We start from the raw sequence: 9,370 nt of genomic DNA, 5'->3' as shown, positions 1-9,370 counted from the left end.
TTGGAAGTCAATAGTTACAGGTAACTGATGTTTAGTATATATATATATGAACCAAAGAAACATTGACATTCGTTGTTTCTTTGCCTACTTTAAAATTTGGATTGGGTGAGTAATAGTACACCACCTTTTTTTAGGACTGCACCACTGGTTATGGGTTTTTTAAAGCAACTATTTTAACTAAGTGCGTTTTGTAAAATGCAAGCCAAGAAATGAAGCAACAGTGACATCTATTGCTCAAATATGCAGCCAGTTGCAAAACATGTCAAAGTTATAATGAAGAAGGGCTTGCACTTGATATTGTACTTGTGCCAAGAATGCACAACTTAATAAATGCAGATCCAAAAGAGCCCTATCCACTTACATTAAAAAAGGTAAGAGCTGAAAAGAGCCCTTGATTCCAGTGAAAAGTACTCAAGCCTCAAACGAAAACAAGTGAAAACTGAGAGCACAAAGCCTGTCAAATGGAGTGTGACATTCCGGGCTTTTCTGTGGGAAAGTGGTAATTGCTTTTCTTTTTTTTCTTCCTCACTGTTTGGCTGTTGGTTGCATGGTCCTGCCCACACACTAATGAGTGAATAAGACTCTGCTGTCTACACTACTTTCTAGGCAGACTGTGTGGGAGAACAAGTGCTAAATCTATCCGTCCTTTTACTTCTGCAGAATGAGGTTTTCAGCATTATTTCTACGCTTTCTGGTTTGTCTGTTAGGACTTGGGCGGATTCACGGTTTGGTGTTGATGGAGGATGAATTGGAGGAACTTGAGGACAGACACCTGAGCAAAGCTATTTTGGAGATGCTGCACATAAATAAGCTGTCAGCGCCTCAGCAGGCAAAGCCACACCCCTATATGAGACACGTTTATCAGTCTCTGGACACACAGGCGAGAGAACTCAGTGCTGCTGATGGGACGCTGGTGCAGAGTTTCAGGAGCGTTAAAGGTAAGGATATTTTTATTCTGACATTTTTTTTATATTAAATAATAAGACAAGTCACTGAACAACTGTGAGTATTTGAGTATTTGTAATTCATTACTTTACATCACTGCCTATATGGCTCTTATATCAACACTACACATTTTTGGAAATAGACTCATTTTACATGTCCACTAGAGCTAAACAGTCGAGTTTTTGAATCCATTCAGCCGATCTCAGAGTTAAACACTTTTAGCTTAGCTTAGCATAAATAATTGAATCGGATTAGACCAGTAGCATCTCACTCAAAAATGACCAAAGAGTCATTCTGTATTCTGAATCTTCTGTAGTTACATCGCTGATTATTATGCCATATATAGTGACAGTATATTTCCTAGCCATGGCAGTATAGCCCCTGGTCATATATCAGCCTGGAAAATAGCCTAGAAAACTTTACATGTTCCATCAGCCTCAGTACACGATGTAACTACTAAAGAGTCAAGCTTTAAGTATGAATTTAAATATATTTTAATAATAGGAATAGATTTAAATAGGAATATAAATTTGAAGATGCTAATAGTCTAATCCAATTCAATGATCTATGCTAAGCTAAGCTAAAAGTGCTACCGCCAGATGCAGAGATCAGCTGAATGAATAAAAAAATGGTAAAACTCAACTCTATAACTCTAGGAGAGTGTAAGATTAGCCTTAAAAAGCATGGCATTCCTTTAAAGGTTAGGCCATATTATTTGTTCAAACCTCTACCGATGCTAATGGTCTAATCCGATTCAATGAACTACGCTAAGCTAAGCTAAAAGTGCTCCTGCAAGACCAGGAGATCTGCTGAATGGATTCACACATTGTAAAACTCAACTCTTTAACTCTAGGGGAGTGTAAAATGAACCTATTTTCTAAATAATTGTAGCATTCCTTTAAAATTTAGGTCAAGTTATTTGTTCAAATCTCTACAGATGCTAATGGTCTAATCTGAATCAATAATCTATGCTAAGCTACGCTAAAAGTGCCAAAACTGATAGATCTTTTAGATAGCTTGTAAAATGAACAATTTCCACAACAAAAAAAAGTGGAGTCTACCTTTAAAGTCCGCATGAACTGGAAGTTCTGATCATTTTTTTTTCGTATTGTGACACAGTTCCTAGAGAAATGGAATATTAAATGAGAAAACAGTGGGCGTGGCTTGTTTTTTCTACTGCAAGCTGATTGGATGTAGTAAAGTAGGCATTTCATTCAGAAAAATCTGGGAAAGGGTTTGAGGAGAGTTATTACAACCTAACAGACACCTCCTCACCATTTCTGTTTGCTGTCAAAGCTGAAAGATGGAGGGGCGTGGTTAAGTGTGTTAGCCACGCCCAATACCTCAGACCTAATCTGAGAACTGAAACCAAACAGGAAGTGCATTTTCAGATTTCAATTAAAGATTACAAGGCCAAACAGCTTTTTTATCATAATGACATGCGCAAGGTGAATTGTTCGCCGCAAAACTAGCTATGTGAGCTAACAAAATCAATATGGTGAACATGTGTACCTTACAGTATCTTTTTGCTTTCTCTCGAATAAGATTCAAAGTACAGCACTCCAGGATGGATCTGGTTCAACACGTCCCAGCTGAGTCCCTTCATGAGGGTTGCGGAGCTGGTGCTCCTGAGGAAAACTCTTCATCACCGGCCGCTCAGTGTGACGGTCACAGTACACAGTCTTTCACCAGGAGCAGAAAACCTGAGCATCAGTGGCCCTCTTGCAGAGCACTTACTGAGCCTGGACCGACTGCCTCCATCAGGCTATGATGTTTTCGACGTGACGGCAGCAATAAACCAACCATCTCAAAACTCGGATATCTTAGGCTTCCAGCTTCGGTTTGAGGATGAGAGCGGCAGCCTGGTTCTCCATGAAGCCCTCACTCAGAGCCTCTACTGCCTGAATAGCAGCTCAGTCAGCCAGCCGCTTTTGGTGGCGTACAGAAGATCTATGGAGCTTCATCAGGCATCTTTAGGAGTGGGTTTAGAGAATGGACACAGGCCGCGAATAGACAGCGAGAGACAGCGAATGCATCTGCGGCACGGGAGACATGTGGGTGCATGCACACTCTATGTGCATCATGTCAGTCTTCACACGAGCAAGCTGAGTCAATGGATTCTACAACCATCCAACTTCAGCATAAGCATTTGTAGGTATGATCTGGCTATAGATCACCTACGGGTGTAGCCGGAAGTTAACGAGAATTATTTAAATTATTTATTAAACTTCCCATTAATTGTATTTTATTAACATCTACCCCAACCCTAAACCCAACCATCAAAGTAATGTAAAAACAGATCTGGATCTGGCGTATTCTCTATTAGTATAGCTGATTACCCATGTGGATGGATGATACTGCTTTCTGAGCCTACTAATAGGCGCAGAAGGCCCCTACTGGCCCATATTTATCAGCTGATGACCACTGATAGTGCCTATTCAATCGATTGATAACATTCAAAGCGGGTGCTTAAAGGCATACACCTGTGGCCGGAAGTTAACGAGAATTATTCCAATTATTTATTAAAATTACTGATTAATTGTGTTTTATTGATGTCTACCCGCATCCAAACCCTAAACGTACCCCTCACAGTAATGTAAAAATATTAGTTATAGTGGTACTGTGTGACAAAAATGATGCTACACTGATGATAGTAGCCGCAGCTGTATCCCTTCAGGCATATAGGCATGTTCCTTGAATGCTTGTGCATAAATCTAGCCCTGGTGATAGCCTTGATAAACCCTAATTCTGCCCTGTCTGTGTGCTTTTTTTCAGAGGTATCTGTCTGAAAGAAACATCTATGACTGTTCAAAGACAAAGAAAACTCCAGAAAGAGAATGAATCACTTCAAAGGTGCGTTGAATCTCCTCTGTGGCTTATTATAGTTATAAATGACTCAGGTTTGAGCGCGCAGGTTTGACAGACGGTGACCCTGAAACTGTCTTCAATTATTTTCTAGATCAGCCTGCACTCCTCAAGGCCTGTCGTCTCTCATCGTGATGTACAGCAGCGACACTGCCGACATTATTATAAAGGAGCTGAAGGATATGAGAGCAGAGAGATGCGAGTGTCAGTCAACGGCTCAATGAAAGCCAATGCTCGCGTCCTGAAAATGCAGTTTGTCATGTACAGTTGAAGTCAGAATTATTCGCCCTCCTTTCAATTTTCTTTTTCAAATATTTCCCAAATGATGTTTAACCGAGAAAAGAAATTTTCACAGTATTTCCTATAATATTTTTTCTTCTGGAGAAAGTCTTATTTGTTTTATTTCGGCTAGAATAAAAGCAGTTTTTAGTTTTTTAAACACCATTTTAAGGTCAATATTATTAGCCCCCTTAAGCAATATTTTTTCAATTGTCTACAGAACAAACCATCATTATACAATGACTTGCCTAATTAGCCTAATTAACCCAATTTAAATGTCACTTTAGGCTAAATACTAGTATCTTGAAAAAAATCTGATCAAATATTTTGTGCTGTCATAATGGCAAAGATAAAAGAAATCAGTTATGTTTAGAAATGTGTTGAAAAAAAATCGTCCTTCCAATAAACAGAAATTGAGGAAATAATATACAGGGGGGCTAATAATTCAGGAGGGCTAATAATTCTGACTTCAACTGTATCTGATAGATGCATGTGAACCCACAGGTTTCTATGTTGGTCATAATATTTGATTTGATAAAAAACAACAACAAATCTGCTTATTATAATACACAAGCTAGAACATTCTCATTGCTTTATTCAAAATGTAAACACTCACAACGCAGTAAGAATTTCCACCAAATATTTACTGTAATCTTGGCTAATAAAATGCACAGTGATGCTTTTTACAGTTCTATTTCAGCACTATTCCTTAAAAGTTTTTCTTAATTCCTTTATTTTATTTTAATTTTTGGTTAAATACTTTTGGAAGATTTTATTTTAGTTTCTTTGATGTTTTTGGAAGAAATTCCAACAGTGCTTTATTTATTGATCATAACTACTATCTAATATCATAACTAATATCATTACACATTTCAAAGTAGAACCTTTAAACTTGCAGTCGAATTTGCAGCATAATATTTGATTAAGAAGAAAAAAACACTACAACATTTTCATTGCTTTATTCATAATTTAAACCCTTACAGCTAGTATTTCCGTCAATTATGTCTTGTAATCATGTATGTCCAACAATATTTCCTAAATGTTTTGTTTAAATTCATTTTAATTTATTATTGTTATATTTTTAAATGCACAATAATGCTTTTTATTGAACTGTTTGAGTTCTGTTTCAACAATATTTCTTAAATATTTTTCTTTAAAAATCTTTTATTTTATTTTTGGTTAAATGTTTTTGGAAGATTTTATTATTATTATTATTTAATTTTTTTTTTTATTTATTATTTTTTTTATTTTTTTTTTATTTATTTATTTATTTATTTTTATTTTATTTTTTTTTATCACAAAAAATTTTCACAAAAATTTTATTTTGTTTTGTTTATTTTATTTTATTTTATTTTATTTTATTTTATTTTATTTTATTTTATTTTATTTTATTTTATTTTATTCTATTTTATTTTATCACAAAAAAATTTCACAAAAATTTTATTTTGTTTTGTTTATTTTATTTTATTTTATTTTATTTTATTTTATTTTATTTTATTTTATTTTATTTTATTTTATTTTATTTTATTCTATTTTATTTATCACAAAAAAATTTCACAAAAATTTTATTTTGTTTTGTTTATTTTATTTTATTTTATTTTATTTATTTTATTTTATTTTATTTTATTTTATTTATTTATTTTATTTTATTTTATTTTATTTTATTCTATTTTATTTTATCACAAAAAAATTTCACAAAAATTTTATTTTGTTTTGTTTATTTTATTTTATTTTATTTTATTTTATTTTATTTTATTTTATTTTATTTTATTTTATTTTATTTTATTTTATTTTATTTTATTTTATTCTATTTTATTTTATCACAAAAAAATTTCACAAAAATGCTATTTTATTTTATTTTATTTTATTTTGTTTCATTTTATTTTGTTTGTTTTATTTTATTTTATTTTATTTTGTTTTATCACAAAAAATTTTCACAAAAATGTTATTTTATTTTATTTTATTTTATTCATCATTGCACATTTTCATTACTTTATTAAAACTATAAACATGTCCTGTAATCGTGGCTAGTAAATGATCAGATGATGAACCATTTCTTTTCAACAGAACTGTTTTAGTTTACATACAATTTATTTAATTATGTTAAATATTTTTGTGATTTAACCCCTGGTTATACCCACTTTTTGAGTTTCCACTAGATATGATGCGTGACAAGAATAATATATGATTTATGCATATATTCTCTCAAGATATGTTCAGGTTTAGGCAAAAAAAATTAAATAAAACCACACTGTAAAAGTTAAAATGTACATTTTCCCTGTGATTTAAACTGCTAGCATCATTGCTTAGGTCTGACTCTTAAATAATACACTGATTTAGTGCTTAATTATTGTCTGTTTTTATTGTATCAGTGTTGAAACGAGCTTATTTTTTCAGTCTTACTTGATGAACAGAAGGCTCAAGTTTTTTTTTTTAGAAAGTATAACCATTTTTATTTATTTTATAACCAAATAAATCAGCATATTAGAATGATTTCTTTCTTATTTTTATAAGTTTTTCAATTTAATTATATTTTACAATATCTGTTTTAGCTGCTTTTTGCATTGAATAAATTCAGCAAACCACGTAAGAATTTTGAAAAACATTTGATTTCTTTATTATTCCAAACGTATTGTTAGCTAATTATTGTAATAAGACAACTTGCACATTATGAGAGTTGAAAGAAAATGGAGAGTGTTGCAGGTGCACTTTTGCCCACAGGATGTCATAATTGAGCAAATAAAAATAAAAGAATAGCCTAGAAATGTGGGGTGACGTGATGGCGCAGTGGGTAGCGCTCTCGCCTCACAGCAAAGTCGCTGGTTCGAGCCTCGGCTGGGTCAGTTGGCGTTTCTGTGTGGAGTTTGCATGTGGGTTTCCTCCAGGTGCTCCGGTTTCCCCCCCAAGTCAGGTGAATTGGGTAAGCTAAATTGTCCGTAGTGTAAGTGTGTGAATGAGAATGTATGGGTGTTTTCCAGTGATGGGTTGCAGCTGGAAGATGCGTAAAACATATAATAAGTGTTGGTTCATTCTGCTGTGGAAATCCCTGATTAATAAAGGAACTAAGGTGAAAAGAAAACGAATGAATAGAAATGTGCTCATGCAACATCAGTGTTCACATGTTGAAAACAAAATGATTAGCCCTCCTGTTAAATAAAATATAATAATTCAATGATGTTTAATGGAGTGAATGTTATAACAGATTTTTAAAATAATATTATAAACAGTCATTAGACAACAATGGTTTGTTCTGCAGCCATACGAAACAAAAAATAATTGAAGAGGACCAACAATATTGGCCATAGTTATATAAATAAATAAATAAAATAAGTAAGATATACGTAAACACAAAACTTCACAGGAGCTAATAATTTTGCCTTTAACTGTATAAGAATGCCATGTGTTTTTACTATTTATCTGGGTGTTGTTATATGTTAAATTCCAAACACACACTCAAACAGGGGTGTTTTGAGCAGCTAAATGTGTATGCAAGGACCTATTTCAATTGTTTTTGAATCTTTTTGAATTTGCAAGAAATAGGAAAGACTACTGGCTCTAAGTTTTAGAAAGATATGGCAAATAGAGGAAATGAAGAAACTGAAGAAAAAACAACCTGTGCTAGAGTTTCCTTTCCCAGGATTGTGTCAGCAGATAACAAATTTCCAATATTAAAATAACAGCAGGCCAATGCGTACGTCTGTCTTCTGTACACTGTAAAACAAAATGCTTGCTGCCTTACTTGTTTTAGTTGAATCAAATGAACTTTTCTAGTCTTAATCAAACTGACTAAAATATTAAGTTAAACTTTGTATAATTTCAAAAAGATTAGTTGAAACCTGATTAACTTATTAAAGTAAGATAAACATATTTGTTGTCTTGACGTTTTGCCATTACATTTTTGCAGTGTATTTAAGTTGCTTTTACTATGTTTGCTCCCCAATTAAAAGCTCGACATTTTAGCCCTAAAACTGCTCTAGTATTTGTCTCTGAAACATTCATACCCACATGAAAAAATACTATAGTCATTTATTTATAGTTTTTTTATATTAAAGTGCATTAGGTGTATTTACAGCTCTTTGTTAAAACTGTTAGTTAATATTAACCAGACTTGAAAACTACAACAAATACTGTAATATTTTAGTTTTTACTATGTAAACTGTGGTGTATTGTATAATATAGGCCTATAGTAGAAAACTTATTACAGTATTGGGTAATGTGTTTACATTACTATTGCTGTATAACCAAAAGAAATGACCACAACAGATTAATTGAAATAGGGTAACTTTACTAAAAATTATATAATCAATAGCCATGGCAGCATATGTATTTAGCCCATTGGAACTTATTGAAGTTGATCATGTTCTAACTTAATTTTATAAGTTACGCAAGCTGTTTTAAGTCAGTTTAACCTAATATAAGTTCAATGAACTCATAATGTTATATTGATTCTGCTTAAAAATTTACAGTGTAGGTTGTGGTTCAAAAACACTATATAAATACAATATAAATTAATATCCTAGTATTTTACAAGTGAGTACAGCAGTTATTTCACCGATAAAATGTCTAACTACAGTAAACTGTCAATTAGTATAATATTCCCTATAACTAATGTGTATAACTTAGCGTATTGACTAATTTGTTAGACCGCAACATAATAATTCAAACATTATATAATACTTTAAAAACACAATATTTACTACAGTATTTCTATCATATTTCCCCGTTAAAAATGCAGTTTTATTTAATAATTTCCTTTGTTAGCTTCTGCATAAACCGCGTTTCAAATTATACAGTAGCCTACAATTTATAGTTGCTAGAAGGTATACAGCTGCGGACTGGAGTTGACGAAAATAATTTTTATTTATTATTAAATTATTCATTAAAGTCTATCCCTACCCCAACCTTAAACCCAAACATCACAGTAATGTAAAACAGTAATCATACCGACTATTATTGATATTATTGATATTATATTATTATTTTTCACAACCTCACAGTGATGAAAAAGCAGCAATTATACAGAGGATTATTCATATTATTTATTAAATTACATATTAAATTGTATATTATTAACGTCTACCCTACCCCAACCCTCAAAGTAATGTAAAAATAGTAATTATTGTTGTACAGTGTCACAAAAAGGGTGCTATTCGTGAGTCTCCGCAGCTGTATCCCTTTTAGAAACTATGCGCGTGCTCGTCAAGGGGAGGGGAATCTTTGTGGGGGAGGATTGAGGCAACGCTGATTGGCTCCTGGTGCTGTCAATCAAAAGCAGCCATGT

General features: G+C 32.6%; 1 protein-coding gene across 1 annotated transcript; it reads left to right on the top strand.

The window, feature by feature from the left end:
* The first annotated feature begins 623 nt into the window (after nt 1-623).
* LOC130233008 (growth/differentiation factor 6-A) lies at nt 624-4,728 on the top strand. The gene is made up of 4 exons (XM_056462988.1): nt 624-938; nt 2,491-3,100; nt 3,721-3,798; nt 3,905-4,728. Exons 1-4 carry the CDS (start codon nt 662-664, stop codon nt 4,032-4,034), a joined length of 1,095 nt encoding a protein of 364 aa, XP_056318963.1. The 5' UTR covers nt 624-661; the 3' UTR covers nt 4,035-4,728.
* The last annotated feature ends 4,642 nt before the right edge of the window (nt 4,729-9,370 follow it).

This window comes from Danio aesculapii, chromosome 7 (assembly GCF_903798145.1).
Source record: "Danio aesculapii chromosome 7, fDanAes4.1, whole genome shotgun sequence".
Lineage (NCBI taxonomy): Eukaryota > Metazoa > Chordata > Actinopteri > Cypriniformes > Danionidae > Danio > Danio aesculapii.
This window is presented reverse-complemented; position numbering and strand designations above follow the sequence as displayed.